Raw genomic sequence first — 19852 nt, forward strand, 5'->3', positions numbered from 1 at the left:
AGTTGGAGGCTATTGAGCCGAATGGCACTTGGTACCTTGTGCCTCATCCCTCTCATAAGAAGGTGATTGGTGTCAAATGGGTTTTCAAGACCAAGTACCATAGTGATGGCTCTTTGGACAAGCACAAGACTCGCCTTGTTGCTAAAGGTTTTGCACAGCGCCCAGGTGGTGATTTCCATGATACTTTTGCTCCTACTGCTCATATGGCGACTATTCATGTTGTTCTTGCCTTGGCTAATCATAGAATATGGCATGTCTTTCAATTGGATGTGACGTCGGCCTTCTTGAATGGTGATTTGAAGGAGGAGATCTATGTAAAGCAGCCTCCCGGCTTTGGTTCCTCAGATGAGAAGGTTTACACGTTGAAGAAGGCCTTGTATGGCCTGAAGCAGGCTCTGTGTGCTTGGAACGAGAAGATTGATTCATTTCTCTAGACTAAGTCAAAGAGACGAAGGCAGCCCTACATTAGAAGTTCGAGACGATGGATTTAGGACTTCTCCATTTCTTTTTGAGCCACGAGATTTATCAGACTCGGAGGGGGATTTTCATCTCTCGGTAGAGATATGTACAAGAGCTCTTGGTGACTTTTGAGATGGACTATCCAACCTTTTGTACTTCGTGTGCCCCAAATCCAAGACCAGCTTCGACACATGCAGTCTACTCTTCAAGAGGCTCATCTTATTAGACTCATACTCTCCAAACTCACTCCAATGTTCGATGGAGTAGCAAATGCTTTGAGGACATAGACATCATCAACTTCTATCAGTTTTACACATATAACCTCCATGTTGCTTGAGCATGAGGCATCATTGCAATTACAGGGGAGGCTTTCATCAGGTTCTAGTGAGGCTCTTGCAACTTCAGAGAGGGGTTCAAAGAAGAAGAAGTCGAAGACCCAGTGTTACCACTATGGGAAGAAAGGTCATTTACGGAAGGACTGCAAAGAGTTAGTAGCTTCTAAGAAGAAGAAGGAAAAGAAGACGAAGCGGGATGTGGACTCCTGCAACGAGTCATCATTTGCCTCACACTCAGACTCCGATCCTCCGGCCAAGGAGAAGTCCAAGGCGTGGAAAGAATCAGCTTCTTCGGATCACGGAAAGGACGTGATGGCCCCTTCCTCAACTGCTTTCTAGTGGTGGTGATAACGACATCCCTCATGACTCTCCAGTGCCAAAGAGGGAGTGTGAGAGGGTGGTGAGATGGGGCAGCCACACCTCATCTATACCTCTATACAAATGCACAGGATCTAGAGAGGGAGTTCCCTGACGCATTGATTGAAGTCTAGCGGGTTCAAGTCCTGGAGCTAGGATTGACATCTAGGTTCGTGATGGGCTGTTCATTTGACAAAGAGCGGGCTTGCTTGCCAGCCACATGCCAATATGTGCTGCCCTACAAATCAACCATTTTCCTCTAGCATGCCGCAATTTTGTTCAGGGAGGCCACATCAGCATTTTTGCATTTTTTTGCTGCTGTCAACTGCAATTAATGCAAGTCGGCCAGATTTTTTGTGGCCCCTGATAGCTGGTTGGGCAAATTTAGAGATTGTCAGCTATTTATAGCTGACTGGCAAGTTGGGGCAATCAACTCACTTTTCCACCTCACAAGTACTCTGTCAAGTGGCTGCAGTCTTCTCCTTCTCTGGCATGGACAGCAGGCTGCATACTCTCCATCATTGTCAACGTCCAGGTCAACGGTGCTATCATCATTATTCAACCTGATCTAGTGCCCTCACTAACGCCTTGGGCTGTGTGCAAGACTGATCAATCCTCTCCTTTTTATTCAGCATTCTTCTTCAACTAGTGCAGATTTCTTTCCTTTGTCTCTTGCTATCTCTCTCTCTCTCTCTCTTTCTCTCCGTGTTCATGATTCTCTTCCATTGCACACTCTCACAGTTGTTGCCAGCCATGGCCATCGACTACACTTGATGCAAAAGTTACTTGTATAGAGAACTATTTATACAAAACCAACCTATGCTATATAGCACAGCACAAAGTAGATTGTAAAAGCCCTTACTTGTAAAACCAGTCACTATCAAAATTCTGCATAAAGGGATGAAACAGCCTGTGCAATATTAGCAATGGTGCAAATGAAGCCCGAAACCAAAAATCTAAAGCCGCATTGCCAAGACCTACAAGCTCACCTGCAGTATTGGTCCGCTCGCAAATGCTAGCCAAATCTTTTTCCTAATTGAAGCAGATGAAGCAAAGGGTTTTGAGAACTGTGCCTAAGAGATTAGAGACCCCTTTGATACTAATTGTTGGATTTAGGGTTGCAAAATTACACTCAGAGCTTGAAGAAGAAGAAGCTTGCCATTACTTAACACAAAGTGTACTCAATGGTATCAATAGAGAAGATTTACAAGACTTAAGTATGCCCTAGAGTGAATATACATATATGCAATTAAGTTATAAATAGTAAGCAAGTATAGGTGATGCACTTAGATACTCTCTCCAAAGTTCCTTATACTTTGTAATTACCCCAAGGGGATTTTCTCGGAGATGTTATTAATAGAGTTTTCTTTTCTCCAAAAACTCAAAAGTGTTACCTTAAAATTACCCCTCAGTATAGAAGTAAATTTTTAAAGCTGAAGCTGAAATTTCAGGTTAGTTTTTTAATCTCTAATAATTGAAAGCTTGGCTACTGAAAGATCGGAACCTCTCAGTGAGGAATTTGGTGCCCTTGATGGAGATGTCGGTAGAAATGGAGCGGTTGCCGGGACAAAACAATCGAGTGCATTTTGCAGAAGGAGCGAGAGGCCGTCTCAGCATGTTCTCTCTCTCTCTCTCTCTCTCTCTCTCTCTCTCTCTCTCTCTCTGTGTACAAAGACAGGTAGAAAGCAATGCAGGTAGTCACAAAACTTCTCTCTCTATATATACGCGCGAGTATCTGTACGAATGTTCGGTTCTGTTAATGTCAGAGTAAGTGTCGTGTGGATGTGTTAGCCGGATTGTAAAGATTGAGTCCTCGTCCTCCAGGACTCAAAAGCTCGTCTTAGGCCCGTAGGAGAAATCAATTAAATAAGTCCTTTTTCATGTACGGGAATCTTAGAAGTGTGGAGATGTTTTATACTTTCCGGATGCACTCCCATTGGCATGGTTTGAACTCACTCACCACTACAACTCAACCCACACCCAAACCACTTCGCCACCGCCCCTTAAAACTATTTTCCACCGTGGAAACGCATTTCAAGGGCATGAAATTTTACCACAATAGCAAATGCAATCTTTTACATATCTGTGAATCCTAACAAGATGGGTCCTAGTTTATGTCAAGTAATTTATGTGAAATGACAGCATCTCAATCAATTCTTGTTTGAAAGATGGGGCCCATGCGAGAATTGCTGAAAAACAGAGACAATGTATGCCATTGTCTCCTATCTTTATAGGAAAATTAGTGATTGGGAAATATAATGCTTTAAATTAACTTCAACATTAATATCCTAAAACACTAGAAGAAGCTATCAAGAGTGCACAGATTTTTGATGATATCTTAGATAGAAAAACATCAGCATATGTATTTGTATGCTCAACCATTGCATCAACATAAGTAGGGATGAGAAAGTTCAATGAAACATCCAAAGAGGAGAATACTAAGAATCCCAAAGGGGCTAGAGGGCCACTCTCAAACAAAGAGCTTGCAAGAGTGCATAAGAAGAAGTTAGGCTTCAATTGCTTAGGCCTTTATTTATGAAAAAAAGGATTGTCCCAAACTCAAAGTCAATGAGCGTGATAAGAACAAGAACAAAGAAAAAGTAGTACCCCTACTTCTTTTAACAACATGCAGTGAGAATGTCCTAGTTTCAATACTTCCTTGTATATGGAAAATGATTCTTGAGCTAAATATGTTCTTTTTGTCCCTTTTTAATGTTTTTTCCCCACATCCAAAAGCACCTTGAACCTTCTAGTAACCTAATGCACACACACACTCTCTCTCTCTCTCTCTCTCTCTCTCTCTCTCTCTCTCTCTCTCTCTCTCTCTCTCTCTCTCTCTCTCTCTCTCTCTCTCTCTCTCTCTATGTTGCTACCATATTGAGGTTGCACAAGACTTAGAAATGATACCTAATTTGCCCCTTTGATTCAATTTCATCCAAACGTTTACTTTTTGATACATTGGACAACAGATTAATGCAAGATAGCATACACAAGGGCACACACACAAGCCCTCAACCAAATTCAAGACTATTATGGCTTATCTCATTTTACAATTGATATGGACAGATATTGTATCTACTATGTGATAGTGAGAGGGAGATCTCAATTGCATGTGACTCATAGAAATAAGGTAAAGAAACTTGATATTTGGGTGGTGCATGCATAATGTGAAAGCAAGGAAACATTGAGGCTTTGTGATATGATGTTGAACAAAGTATCCCACGTGCGTGCGTGTGTGTGTGTGGTAGACTCACTCTCTCTATTGCCACAAGGCCATGGTATTTAATAATTAGTGGATGTAGTGAAATTTTGAAAAAACTAAATTAGTTTTTAAATTCTATTTTAAAATGACTTCAATTCAATTAATCAATCATTTAGAATGTGTTATCTTTGAACATTAAAAAATCAATTGACCATTATAAAAGTATAACTTATGGCCTCTTGAGATTGGTGGGATTTTACACACCATTACATAGGGAGCTATGTGTGAAGCTCGTGATTTCTTATTTTATGAGCAAAGAAAGCAGCATTACATAATTGCTTCCCTTTTCTCACAAAAGTGTTGAGCCTTGCAAGTCTACAAACCATGCAACACATGGTTAGCTTTTGTCAACCAGACTAGCTAGTATAAAAATGAAAGGACTAGGTGAATTTTAGACCAATTTGAAAAAATTATACATCCAAGGATATTTTGATCATTTTTTAGGAATGTTCATAAACCATAGAGGCATTTTGGTAATTTCGCCAACATTAAGCTAGCCTACCAAAACTATAGACTACTTCATGGGCATTAAAAGATCTTAAAAATGACAGGTACTCTACATTGAATTAGCTTAGCACATAACTTAATAATAAATTAACTTAGCATGTGACTCAACAAATTTATTGAGATTGCTATTAAATGCATTTACTAGTACTTGTGTCCAATTAATAGTGAATTAACGTAGCATGTAACTTAACCATTTAGTGAGATTGTGATTAAACACCTTTGCCACTACCTTTATTGAACAATCAATATGTAATAAAACTATATATTGGTGGGGTGAAATTCAAGACTTTGTTGTGGATTAACATAAGGGAGGGTTCATTAAAAGTAGTTTGATAATGAAACATGAATTTGATCTACTCACACGAAGCATGCATGCATCAAACTTACACATTTGTGCATCCATTGGATCACACATATTGACCTTTACTAGAAATAATAAAAAGATAAAGGTTATTTATGCCAACTTCTCATCTCATCAACTAGCCATTGAACTAGCACAAGCAATGCTAACACAATATTATTTTTACAGAGATGTTTGGTGGGTGTATCAAGAGGCAAAGTATTGGGATCAAGGGCATGGAATTGTGCAGCTATACCAAATGCAATCTCCTACATATATGTGGCTCTAACAAACATGGGTCCTAGTTTTTACATCAAGTGATTTTGATGAAATGAAGACATCTCAATTGATGCTTGTTTGGAAGATGACACCAAAAAACTTTGATAATACATCCCATGGCCTCCTCTATTTAAACAAAACTCAATGATTGGGATACATAGTACTTTTAACTAACTTTGGATTAACACACCTCTACTTTTCACAACATGAAATAATAATGTCCTAGTTTGATTTGTATTAGGGAAAGTAATGCATGGCCTCACATATGGAGATGATTCTCAAGCCACATTTGTTGGTTTTGGCTTTTTGCTAGCATGTGGAGGTTATACTAGTTGAGTAGCTTGGTTTGAACTTAAATTATACTTAAACATGGAATTTGATGAACCTATTTGATTTAACTTCATCCAAACATTTACCTTTTGATAGGTTGGCTTATAAACCAATGGAAAAATAATTTGAATAGGATTTTCCCATAGCATTTGAGATTTGCCAAGCTTATAGTACACAGGGAATCGTTCACTTGAAGAAATAGAGTAGAATGAAAGGTAAACTTTGCATTACAATGGAAATGAGTGGTAATGAGTGCGTACTTTGCAATGTACACATTCTTTCTATGCAAAAATTGGTCATATGTTACCATGATAACTCAATTGCATGAGATTCCTTGAACCATCATACCAAAAACTAGATGAAAAACATTTGTAAAACTTGGTGTATTGATGTGAAAAACATCCGTCCTAGTTGCTTTTATAGAAGAGGCCATCAATGCTTGAGGTTGCAATCATGTCATCAAGCAAAATGAATGGTATCCTTAACCAATAAGGAGGACACTCAAAATCCTCTCTTTATTGAGAGACACATCACTCCTAACCTCATTTGTCCCTTTGAACGGCATAATTTTCCTTTTTACTACACTTTGTTTCCAATTACAAATCTTTAATTGTTAATTTTTGAAGTTGATCACGTGTTTTTTACTAGATTTTGGTTGGTTTCCATATGAATGCCCACATTTCATGCCCAAAAGTTGCTTTTGACACTCTAGTCCTAGTAGTCCCTTTGAATGGGATATTTTTCCTTTTTGCCGCAACTCATTTTGAGCTATAGATTGCTAGTTGTCCCCTCCCTTGTGTGTGTGTGTGTGTGTGTGTGTGTGTGTGTGGGGCAGTTGACCGCCCCCACCACATGCATTACCAAGCCTACTTTGATGAAGATACCCATGCTTGCCCACTACCTAAGCACCCAACACCACCACTGTCGATGGTCTGTCATGCCAACATTGTAGGCATAGCCACACCCATTGAAGAACCCACTTGAGAATGCTGCCCCTTGCAACATTCGTATCATAGTTGCTACTTCAGATGATATCCTACCCTTAGAAGCACTCGCTCAACTTGCTTATGCATACATTGCTTGTCCCACCTCCTACTAATGGTGTCTCGTCCTCCACTCTCCACATCCCTCTTCACCACCCTCCTCCTTCTCTACTCCCCTCAAGTGTGGTAGGCCTAATTAAATAATTAAGGGTACCCAAGTGTGTGTGTGGAAAGTTGGTGGATGGTCATCCATGATGACACAATGGATAGGTGGACCCAATTACTTGGGTGCTTTTTAAGAGATGGAAATAGGAATAGATCTAAAGAATGACTTCCTAGGGATTTGAATGACTTCCTAGGGTTAGGTCTTAAATCTTGACTAAGCACCATTTTAGGGGGACGAAGTTGAGATTGTGCCTTATAGGTAGAGGGGTCGAGCCCAACTTCCTCTTATCTCTAATTCTCTTTGAGCCAAGGGGGGTGATTAATTTGCTCTCGACAAGCCTTGATTAATTACAGCATGATCTTCTTGGCTAAATGCTAGAATACATACAGAGACTATTAGATCTTAGGTCCCTCAAGCTGATCCTAGTGGGTTGAGGCTAGACATCTTGCTACGTGGTAGAGTCAGAAGTCACTTGACCATCTAAGTTTCTAAATCCTAAGGGGCTTGAATGGTGTTGCTTAGGAGAGGTGTCAAAGTGACTGCCAAATGTCCTCACCCCTATCTTAGCTCTAGGGATAGGTTCATTACACATGGTATCAAAGTAAAATATAACATTGATTAATTAATATTAGATTTTGGCCAAAAAGTTAAAAAACTAATGCAAAATTGAAAATTATGATGGTGTGAGGTACCTCAAACTAGTTATAGGTTTTTCCAAGATAAGAAATTTCTAGTAAAGCAAGTTAAATTGCCCAAATTCAAGGGCAAAAAACCAAGATAGAGATTGATGCAGAGGGAGACCATGGAAGGCTCTTTCTCCATAATAAGTACTAGTGCTGCAAATTAATTTGATGATCACCCATCTTTGGCTTACACGAGAAGCTTACACAAGTCTATGGAAGGCTCCTTCTCCATAATAAGTACTAGTGCTGCAAATTAATTTGATGATCACCCATCTTTGGCTTACATGAGAAGCTTCTCTTTGGTAGAAGCAATGGTGTTGCATGACACGGCAGTCATTGAGACTTTCCAAACCTTGGAACATATCAAGGTTATTATGCAAGGTAGATACCTATCTTCTTCATACCAAAACCTCAAGATGAATGGCTTCTTTAGCTTGAAGCGATAAGATCTAAATCTTGAGGATTACTATCTTGCTTTTGTCACATTGCAAAAGTATGCTATCCACATGTCCATGACCCAATAGGTTGCATGCTTTTGGTAGGGACTAAATCCAACCTTCAATGGTTGACTCCAAGCAATGAGACCCACCAACGTGGAAGGCTCTCTCATTAGAGATAAGCCTTGGAAAGATTTAGTGGGGTACAACCCAACCTCAAAAATAGTACTTATCCTATGGAAGGGGCAAGAAGACTATCTTAAAACAAGCTAGGTGAACAAGTTAGCTATCCACAATGCTTTGAATGTGGTGAATTGGGGCACATATGAAAGAGATGTTCCAATCATTGATGCTTCCAATGCAATGAGTCAGGACATGTCCAAATGCCTTGAACTTTCTTAAGAACATGGAAGGCAAACAAAAAAAAAGAGCCACAAAAATGAAGCATGTGGTGCAACACAAAAATTTGCCATCCTATGCAAACCATATAGTCAACCAACCCTTTGAGATGTGACATATCCAAAACCCCTGAGAAGTTCCCCATGTATCTTGTAAAAAGCTTATGAGAGTAGAATGTAATACAACTAAATGAAATGAATTTTGCTCCCAAAAAGTTAATACTCTTGTTTTCTGGAGATGAAGACATCTTGATTTCTCTAATGAGAAGAGAATGTAATATATTGGGCCTCCATTGGATAGGTAACAACCTTTGTGTAAAGCTTCATAGCATGTCAAAAAGAAAATAAAATTTTAAATGCACGAATTCCCTTGACAAAACTTTTACTTCTAAACCAGGATAGGAAATTAAGTTATAGGCTAGTATTTACTAAATATTACTTAGGTTAATAATTAATTTATTTGAAAACCCTATATCTTAGGAAGAGGGGGTAACTTAAAGGGAGGGAGTGCCCCCCCCCCCCCCCAAAAAGAAAAAAAAACCTTACATCACCATCCTCCCACCTCCCCTCTCAACATGAATGCTGCCTTGCCAGCTCACCTCCTTCCCCCCACATCTCCTCATTAAGAACAACCACCCACCCCTCTCTCCACCATGACATACCCCCTCCCCCCTCTTCCAAATGCCTTAAGCCACTTGTCTATCACCATTCGCCAGCTTGGCATCACCTCCTCTATCACAGCACTTACTAATAAACACACCCCATGCTGTTCTCCATATGCTTTTGTACATTTGCCCACCTCCTCTCATGAGTTACCACACAAACAATTGGCTTGCCCCCTCCCCCTACATGTGGGCATTAGGTGGCAAAGTCTCTCAAGAATTAGGATCAAGAAAAAATAGGTAGAGTAGAGATGTGAGCTTAGCATCATAAGTCATCATTAGAAAGAAAGGTCCCCTGTAGAAAGGAAGAAAAATCATTAGAGTGTAAGACGTGATGACTAGGGAATGGATTAGAGAAACGAAGGTGGTTGATTCCTCAAACAGTAGCTAATGGCAATACAATTGTAATCTAGACAAGAGAGGGGAACACTCATCCCTCACTCACACTCATTCTCTCATAGTCGTCCCTCATACTCATTCCTCATCACTCATCCCTCACTCACTCATACTCTCACTCTCTCATCCCTACCCGCTCACACTCATTCTCTCATACTCATCACTCATCACTCATCACTCATCACTCACTCATCCTCACTCACACTCATATCTATACTCACTCACTTATATCCACACTCACTCATACCCATAACACCATTTACATGTCACTTATCCTTCATTAACACTCACATCTCACTTATCCTTCACTCACACTCACACCTCACTTATCCCTCGCTCATACTCACTCACACTCACTAACCAATCATAAATTGATGGCTTATGTAATATCTAAATCCCAAGATTGTGGAGTGATCCATAGGACAAATGATAACATATAGTAACCAATACCTACATTCTATAGGTGAAAATGGGGATGATATTTCTAAATATAACTAGTGGAAAATTAACTATACCTTGTGATCATAAGGGCGCATTGTTTTAGAGAGTAGAAAATTGTACAATCATACCATAAAAATATGCAGAATGTTTGGATGAAGGTGAAGTTAAGAACCTTTGCTATGGACGAGACAATAACGGAATTTAGAATATGTAACTATCAAGTAGAGGACTAGAAGTGAGAGAGAAGAGTGCAAAAGAAAGAGAAAAAGGAGAGAGAAAGAGTGATGAGGAGAGGGAAATACTAGAAAAATAGGAGAGAGGTGAGAGAAGCCATGAAAGCTATGAGAAGAAGATAAGTTGAAGAAACATTAATCTTGTATTAATGGAATGATGAAAAATTACAATCTTAACACCTTATATATCTATGGCAGTGTGACATGGTATTATTAATCAAACTCTCTAAAACTAAATTTCTCTTCCTAATTTCTTACATTCCATCTTTTCCTTAAGGTTTTTGCCCACAAAAACAAATTTGGGAAGTTATTACAATGGCTAAGATTATGGACATGACAAAGTACTACTCCGTTTTATGGCTTATTAATGATAGGAAATGGATGAGGCAAAAGACCCCTGAAGATAAGAAAACTCATCCGGGCCAGATTCAGGCCTTCAACCATCCCTATGGTTTCCAAACTTAAAGATCTGCTCCATGAACTGAGTAGCCACCCTGTGATGCAGTAAACTGCATCTTTACATGCATAAAATACCACATAGATTCTATTCCATCCCTTTTTAGTCATAGAAAAACTAGTAATAAAATCCATGGTTGTATCTATCCACTTTCCTTTTAGAATGGAAAATTGGCTCCAACAAACCACTTGGTTTATGACTACTGCCCTTATTCTATTGGCATAGAATGCACTTTGTGACATAATCTTTTAGATATTTTCATAATCCCTTCCAGTGAAAACTCTTGGAGATCTTATCATAGGTCTTGAATACACCTAAGTGTCGAGTTGTGGGTGAAGAATATATCTGCTCTATAATTTTGAACTTGAATTGAGAAGAAGAGGGAATAACAATCTTTAAACCAAGTGAGGCCATTATTAAGCTAAAAATGTTAGTTTTCCTCTGTTAATCCTTGTTATAATTTCTAAAATGTATAGGCTGAGCTCTTCATCCAAAAGGTAAGTCTCTTGTAGCTCTTCAACTTTATCACTATGAAGCTCGTTCATGGCTAAAACTTTATATGCCCGCATTCTACGCTACTTAAGAGTGAGACTTGCTGAGTAAGGAAGTACTTAAGGACCATGTGATTGCTCTTGACCCTAAACCAACTACCATACAAGTAGTGGTGCCACTTCTTGATCACATTGAGTATAGCCAACATCTCTTGGTCATACACATTTATATCCATTCTTTATGTGAAAACTTGCGACTCTAAAAGGAAATGACACTATGTCCTATAATAATACAACCCCTATGCCTTTGCCACTGGCATCACACTATATAGTAAACTCGTTAGAGAAGTATAGGCATACTAAGATAAGAGCAAAAGCGAGGATTTTCTTTAACTGATTGAAGCTTCTATCTATAATGGCATCCCAAAAGAAAGCTTCCTTCTTCAATCTATTAGTCAAAGGAGCTACTATAGTTGCATAATGCTTTATGAACGTGTGGTAGAATGATGATAGACCAATAAATCCTCTAAGAGAAGTAGTGTTTATAGGTGTTGGCCAATCTTCGACACATTGCACCTACTTAGGGTCATCATCTTGTGTCTTAGCACTCAAATGCCTTCCTCATATATGAAAGATGGTTTTCCAATATTTTTCTATAAATGAGTATATCATCCAAGAACACTAGAACAAATTTGAAGAGAAAAGGCTATAATATTTTGTTTATCAAACTCTAAAAAGTGGTTGGGGCATTGGTTAGTCCAAATGGCATCACCATGAAATGATATAGCCCATGATTAATCCTAAATGTCATTTTGATCTCATCACCCTCTCACATACAGATCTAATAGTAACTTGACCTCAAGTCAATCTTTGTAAAGGACTTAGCTTCCTTGAGCTCATCTAGCAAATCATCCACTCTAGGAATAGGGTACCTATTTTTCACAGTGATCTCGTTTAGATCTTTGTAATCTATATACATTCTAAAAGATCCATCCTTCTTCTTTACTCAATGAAACCTATCTCTAACAACTCCTTGATTTACTTGGCAACTTCCTCTCACTCACATTTGGATAATTTGTAGGGTGGCTAATTGACTGAGCCTATAATTAAGGTCAAGGTTCGAGAGACAGGCCGCTAGAAGGTTATTACCTCTGCAATGCACCCATTGCATAGTAGGTCTTGTGGATCATCTCAAGGATTCTTGGAGCTTAAAAATCTTTATTATGATTTTTGACATCTCTTACAATAGATCCACTTCCTTTCCCTTTCTTTACACTTCAGGTTTTTTCTGCTTGCTAGAGATGGTAGCTCTCACTCTATTGATGGTGATGATCTATATGATTGTAGGTTGAATTGCTTTGGAATTCCTTTCTTTAAATAGTGCATTGACCCTTATGGCTTCCTCAAACACACTAGCCAATACGTCATTGCACAGGTTGGAGTTACTAGCTAGAGCTTTATATAATTCTTATTCTTAATCCAATTTATGAAGGGTGTTGACATAATTGTTTGCAAAGTCATTCAGTAGAGGCAAGAATTCTCTTGTAGAGACTATGCACATACAAACATAATCTCATATTTTTGTTTTGTTCTTTTGATACATATTCATGAGTTTGACAATGAGGTTGTTAGCCTATACTACTTTCGAGAATCTTTTATGATGAACAAGTACTTGAGCATGTTAAAGTTGTTTTTCCTAGCATTGTCTAGGCTAGTAAATTAAGTTTAACCTTTTTCACTTAGATATAAGCCACAAACTTGTGCTCTTTTGTCAACAACTTGAAGGTTGTAAGTCTCATAAACTTGCTCAAACTACTTAACAAAGTCGTAAGAATCATCTCCATCTCTTTACTTTTCAACCTACTTCATGACTCTAGGAATCTTTGGTTAGATTCATGAATTGGGTGTCACTACCAACCCTGATAAGGTAGAGGTGTCTAGAATAGCATTACTCTTTCCTATTGCTATCATATCCAAAAACCATTTGATAGAATTTCAAAGGGGGTAAGATTGGCATTTAGAAGTTTGGAGGAGGCAATATTAGAATTCGATGGTCCACCCTCCTTCGCACCTTCTTTAGTTCTAATTCCTCCCACAATATTTAGGATCCATTACACTTGCTCTAGCTTAGCCTCTTTTCTTTTCTTATCTAGCCATTATGACTACATAAACCTAGCAAGAGGTCTTTAAGTCTCCTCTCTACTACTACATCGATTAATATATCTTTGACACCTAGATCTTTTTAGTTTTTGTAGATAGTGATGTTTGATCCTAGGTTTGTGTCGTGGCTCTGATTATCTCTCCAATATTTTTTTTCTCTTAGCTTGTCCTTCTTGTGGTATCTCTTGGTGTGTTTGTTCAGGCCATTGAGTGGCCATATGTATCATGATGAGATTTATTTTCCTTCTTGTTCTTAGCCCTTTATGTGAAGTAGTTCCTTTTCTAATGATCAAGCAATTCTTGTTAGCATTACAAATTATGTGATAAGTGAGCCTAATGTGCAAACATAGTTTTCCTTTCTCAAGCAATGTGTGATTGAATGTGCTAATTAGTAGTGACTTTATGTGCTAACAAGATTTTTTATTTTCAGAACTATGTGCTTCAATGTGATCAACGTGACTTAATTGTGCATTTGTGTTCAACTAGACTTTTTGCTTTCCAAAACAAATTGTAATCATTTAATAATAACAAGACAAGAATTCCCAATTCCTTTGTTCACTTTTCCATATTTTACAAGGCAATGACCTCATATAATTAATAATCCAATGTCACAAAGTTCCTGTTAGATATGATCAATGCCCCACCCTCATTAGGTGCTACCAATGATCCATGGTGCTCAAAGTTGTAAGGCCCCCATTATGAGGGCAAGCCAAGTGTGAGCCCGAACATTGGTGGAGTCCTGACTTGTATATCAGATGAGGTCTATGTGACCGGATGGCAAAAAGGTGACCATTGTGGGTCTAATCTTTGGGTTAGACAGAGAGGTTAAGTTGGTAGCAACTCGAGGCACATTGCATTGAGTTGCGTGGTAAGGGAGTTAAAAGGGGTCCAGGGGCAGCACCCCCGGCCCGATGGTAAACAGAATATTCCCTGGAATATTCCCTGGCCGACTAGTGGAGGCTCATATGGTAGGCGGTCAGCAGGCCGACCTAACGATCTTCGCAGGCTATAAAAGCTAAACCCCTTCGTAGCCATCACACACTCATCTTTCACCCAGTCAGAGTTGTTGTTCCAGCTAGCCTTAAGCTCTTCACCTATCTTCTATCTAGATCGCCATCTAAGCTTCACACAGTGGAAGCGCACGGGTGGACAGAGCCATCTTTGTATCAGTTGTTTGGAGTTAAAGAATTTACTGATTCTCCTCTTATCTGTTGTGTACTCTCTATCTCTTTCTCAGATTCTGTTCGCTGCGCCGTGTAATATTTTACATGGTATCAGAGCCCAGGGGGCTCTAGAGATCGGAGAGCGTGTAAGAGGCAAAGGCTTCAACAGCAAAGAGAAACGATGTCGACTTCGGGAAGCGGTTCTCGCGCATCAAGAAGCGGTGTAGGAGGTGGTGCTACTGTACTGGCTATTCAAACACTGAGGATTCGTCCACCAACCTTCAGCAAAGGCAAGTTAGATGGTACAAACTACACCTTGTGGAAGTTCAAAATTACAACTATCCTTGATTCTTATGAGCTTCTGGAGACTGTGCTGGGGACTGACGCAGAACCACAGCCTACCCCCGACCCATCAAATCCTAGTGTGATGATTCCTTCGAATGCAGATCTTCTACGAGCTTGGAAACAAAGGAATGCAGATGCATTGTGTGCCTTAGTTACAAGCTGTTCTGACAGTGTTTTAACTCTGATTCAGCATACAACCAAAGCGTCAGAGGCTTGGAATGTACTAAGGAGTCAGTATGAAACACGAAACCAAACAAGGATTCAAAACTTGGAGAATCAACTAGCAGCGGAGAAGTTTGCTGAAGGAGAGATGGTTGAAGCATTCATCACTCGGATTAAGAATGTGCGCGACCAGATGGCTGGCGCTGGGATACAAAAGACTAGCAAAGAGCTAGCTCGGAGGTGTCTTCGGATTTGTCCACAAAAGTTTGATGGACTAGTAACTGCCCTTAATACTCAGGTGAGAGCTCAAGCTTTGACTTTTGAGGAGTTTTGTGCATTAGTAATGGAGGAGGAGTTGAGGCTGAAAGCCCGAGAAGGAAGCAACAATGGAGATGCTGCATTCTCTGCCAATGCAAAAGGCAAAGGTGTCTCCTCCACCAAAAATGATGGTGACAAAAAGAAGAAGGGCGGCAAGAAGAAGTTTCAAGGAGAGTGCTTCTACTGCAAGAAGAAAGGACATGCAATTGCAGATTGTCGTGTCAAGAAGGCAGATGAAAAGAATGGTACCCTTAAAAGTAAAGGGAAAGAGACAGCCAATACGGCTGAAGCAAAGTTGGAATTATTCATGGCGACCATTGAGGAAGTGTGCTCCTCGGCGCAAGAAGAATCTACCACTGACTCATGGGTGTTGGATAGTGGGGCCTCCCGTCACATGACCAACAAGAAAGGTCTATACAATTCTATACAGCCTCTACAAGAATCCATCACTGTGACGGTTGGAAATGATGCTAAATGCCCTGCTGCGGGCACAGGTACTATTTCTTTTGTTGCTGCAAATGGTGAAGTCAAAAAGCTTTCAAATGTGTTGTATGTTCACGAAATCAAGAGAAATCTCTTATCAGTTGCTGCCATAAGTGATCTTGGTCATGAAGTGAGGTTCAAGAAGACAGGTGCAGAAATTATTGATAGTGCTGGCACAATTGTTGGCAAAGGAGAAAGAAGGAACAACCTGTATGAGCTAAGTGCTCTTATAGCCACCGCTGGAGTGGGCACAAGTAAGCTTTGGCATGAAAGGTTTGGACACATCGGATTTGCAGTATTGAAGGAGATGCAAAAGCAAGGTATAGTTGCTCACCTACCTACAATAACTGAATTGAAGGAACCATGTGAAGCTTGTATGATGGGCAAGCAACAGAGAAAGGCATTTCCACAAGAAAGCAAGAATAGAGCACAGGCTCCTCTAGAGTTGGTGCATACTGACTTGTGTGGTAAGATGCCTACACAGGCCTTGGGGGGATCTTCTTATTTTATATTGATTGTCGACGACTACAGTAGGAAGATGTGGGTGTACTTCCTTCGTGATAAGGCTCAAGCTTTTGGTAAGTTTAAAGAATGGCTAATACTTGTTGAGAATGAAACAGGGAAAAGTGTGAAGAAATTTAGAACAGATGGTGGTGGTGAGTTCAACTCAAAGGAGTTTGAAGGCTTTTGCAAGAGCAAAGGGATCAAGCGTCAATTGACGACGCCTCATACACCTCAGCAGAATGGTGTTGTGGAACGCAGGAATCGTACCATTGTGGAGATGGCAAGATGCATGCTAAAGGGCAAGGGATTGCCTAACCATTTTTGGGCTGAAGCTGTTAATACTGCAGTCTACATTCTAAATCGGAGCGACACAAAGGCTCTCAAGGGAAAAACACCTCATGAGGCTTACACTGGTAAGAAACCATTTGTTTCACATTTCAGAATTTTTGGATGTGAATGTTATGCACATGTTCCAGATGAGAAGAGAAACAAGTTACAACCAAAAAGCAGAAAATGTATCTTCTTGGGTTATAGTGATGAGCAGAAGGCTTACAAGTTATATGACCAAGAGGCAAAGAAGATCATCGCGAGTCGTGATGTGGTGTTCAAGGAGGAGCCACATACAGTGGAGGAGGAGAAGGCAAGTTCTTCCACTTTATCATCAAGCGAAGAAGTAGTCCACTATGAACCTGTCCCGAGAGCTATCCCTATCCTTAAGGAGGAGGAAGCATCATCTTCAGATGATGAGGAAAAAGTTCACCAACCTGACATCACCCCATCGGAAAAGCCATTGCCGCGCTGGGTGAAGCAGCTCTATGACCACAATAATCCTATGCCTGCATCTGTTGAGGAGAAGGCAGACGGACCAAGGAGGTCTCAGAGAATAGAGGAGCAAAGGAGGGCTTCTGCTCACATAGTCAATATGGCCTTGATGGTTGAGATTATGAGAGAAGTAAAGGAGCCAACTGACTTAGAAGAAGCACTTGCAGATCCATCATGGAAGGATGCTATGCAGGCAGAGTATGACAGCATAATGAAGAATGACACTTGGGAGCTAGTGGATTGACCAGCAAAGCGGAAGGTTATTGGCACCAAGTGGATCTGGAAGGTAAAGTACAAGGCTGATGGTACCTTAGAAAAGTACAAAGCTAGACTGGTTGCCCAAGGATTTTCACAAGTTGAAGGGTTTGATTTTCAAGAGTCATTTGCCCCAACTGCCAGAATGACCACTATTCGCACAGTACTTGCAGTGGCTGCCCACAAGAAGTGGCCAGTGTACCAAATGGATGTTAAGTCAGCGTTCTTAAATGGTGACCTCAAGGAGGAGGTGTACGTGGCTCAGCCACCAGGGTTTGAGGCCCCCCATTCTGAGAACAAAGTGTGTAAACTAAAGAAGGCATTGTATGGGCTGAAACAAGCCCCCAGAGCATGGTACCAGCGGATAGATAGGTTCTTTTTAAACCTAAACTTCAAAAGATGTGCCTCAGATGCTAACTTGTATGTTTACAGGATGGTAAAAAGTCTATAGTGATTGTCCTATATGTGGACGACCTTCTTATTACAGGTGACTATGAAGATATGATCAACCAAACTCGAAAGGCTTTGAGTTCTGAGTTTGAAATGATAGACTTGGGCTTGCTGCACTATTGTTTGGGGATTGAAGTCTGGCAAGAGCCAGGAAAGATCTTCATCTCTCAGAAGAAGTATGCATGGGAGATCTTGAAGGCATTTGGCATGACGGAGTGCAAGGAGATAGCTACACCTATGGAGGTGAATGCAAAGTTATCCGTCGAGGATACATCAGCACTAGCAGACATTGGGAGGTATAGGAGGTTGGTCGGCAGTCTGATCTACTTGTGTAACACCAGACCACATATCAGTTTTGCTGTTGGTGTTTTGAGCAGGTTCTCAAACAAACCTCATGAGAGTCATTGGAAGGCTGGGATGCGGGTGCTCAGATACTTGAAGAAAACTCTTGACTATGGTATCACATACAGTTTCAGAACTTCTCTTGTGGGGAACTGTGACTCAGATTGGGCAGGAGACATTGATTCCAGGAAGTCAGTTTCTGGTTATTGTTTCTCTTTGGGTTCAGGAATTTTCTCTTGGATTAGTAAGAAGCAACCAACAGTGGCATTGTCTTCTACCGAAGCAGAGTACAAGGCAGCTTGTTTTGCTGCATGTGAGGCCGTATGGTTGAGAAGGATTCTATGGCATATGGGAGTGCAGGATGAAGAACCAACTGTGCTGAGATGTGACAATCAGAGTTGCATCGCCATTGCCAAAAATCCAGTGTTTCATGCACGCACCAAACATATAGAGATCCAGTATCACTATGCGCGTGATTTTATGGAGGATGGGATAGTGGAATTGGTCTACTGTCCAACAGAGGAGAATGGAGCAGATATCTTCACCAAAGCACTTACGAAGGATCTGCTTCAAGTTCATCTTCAGAGACTTGGGAGATAGTTCACCTATGGGTGGACATTGAGGGGGGGTGTTAGATATGATCAATGCCCCACCCTCATTAGGTGCTATCAATGATCCATGGTGCTCAAAGTTGTAAGGCCCCCATTATGAGGACAAGCCAAGTGTGAGCCCGGACATTGGTGGAGTCCTGACTTGTATATCAGATGAGGTCTATGTGACCGGATGGCAAAAAGGTGACCATTGTGGGTCTAATCTTTGGGTTAGACAGAGAGGTTAAGTTGGTAGCAACTCGAGGCACATTGCATTGAGTTGCGTGGTAAGGGAGTTAAAAGGGGTCCAGGGGCAGCACGCCCGGCCCGATGGTAAACGGAATATTCCCTGGAATATTCCCTGGCCGACTAGTGGAGGCTCATATGGTAGGCGGTCAGCAGGCCGACCTAACGATCTTCGCAGGCTATAAAAGCTAAACCCCTTCGTAGCCATCACACACTCATCTTTCACCCAGTCAGAGTTGTTGTTCCAGCTAGCCTTAAGCTCTTCACCTATCTTCTGTCTAGATCGCCATCTAAGCTTCACACAGTGGAAGCTCACGGGTGGACAGAGCCATCTTTGTATCAGTTGTTTGGAGTTAAAGAATTTACTGATTCTCCTCTTATCTGTTGTGTACTCTCTATCTCTTTCTCAGATTCTGTTCGCTGTGCCGTGTAATATTTTACAGTTCCTATGGTATACAAATTGATAGCAAAAGTTGGTGGTGCAACTCTTATACTATGGCGTGCTTAGTAGGGAACTATCTGTGTGCTCCTATCCTATGTGAATTATTCATTGAGTCCAATTGCCTTAGAAGTGGGTCACAACTTGAGAAAAAGGTGAGTCATCTTTGAATCTTGAGGTCTGTGGGTCCAAAGATTCCTTGGGTAGATTTAGAACTTGTCTCTTTCCATAAACGGTTGAAGAGAATCAAACCATAAATAAAAGGACTTAATACATATCCCTAACATGCAAAAGTATTGTGATAATATTGTAGAGTTCCTACCTCCTTAAGGAAACGATTGTACATTTAGGTTTTTA

At 40.5% G+C, this 19852-nt stretch overlaps 1 protein-coding gene across 4 annotated transcripts in view; it reads right to left on the bottom strand.

Moving 5' to 3' along the window:
• LOC148022950 (FAD/NAD(P)-binding oxidoreductase family protein) overlaps window positions 1-3021 on the bottom strand; it is a 153523-nt gene extending 150502 nt beyond the window's left edge. The window contains exon 1 of one of the 4 annotated variants that reach the window (XR_015693571.1): window positions 2656-3021. Coding sequence is in view for 1 of the 4 variants with exons in the window: in XM_087695877.1 (XP_087552003.1) it covers window positions 2656-2768 (113 nt within the window). In the remaining 3 variants the exon portion in view is untranslated. The remainder of the gene's footprint in view (window positions 1-2655) is intronic. The other 3 variants (XR_015693570.1, XR_015693569.1, XM_087695877.1) reach the window with 3 other exon arrangements.
• Between the last annotated feature and the right edge of the window lie 16831 nt (window positions 3022-19852).

The sequence above is a fragment of the Lygodium microphyllum genome, chromosome 16 (genome assembly GCF_053477565.2).
Source record: "Lygodium microphyllum isolate KBCC chromosome 16, Lygodium_microphyllum_v1.1.10, whole genome shotgun sequence".
Lineage (NCBI taxonomy): Eukaryota > Viridiplantae > Streptophyta > Polypodiopsida > Schizaeales > Lygodiaceae > Lygodium > Lygodium microphyllum.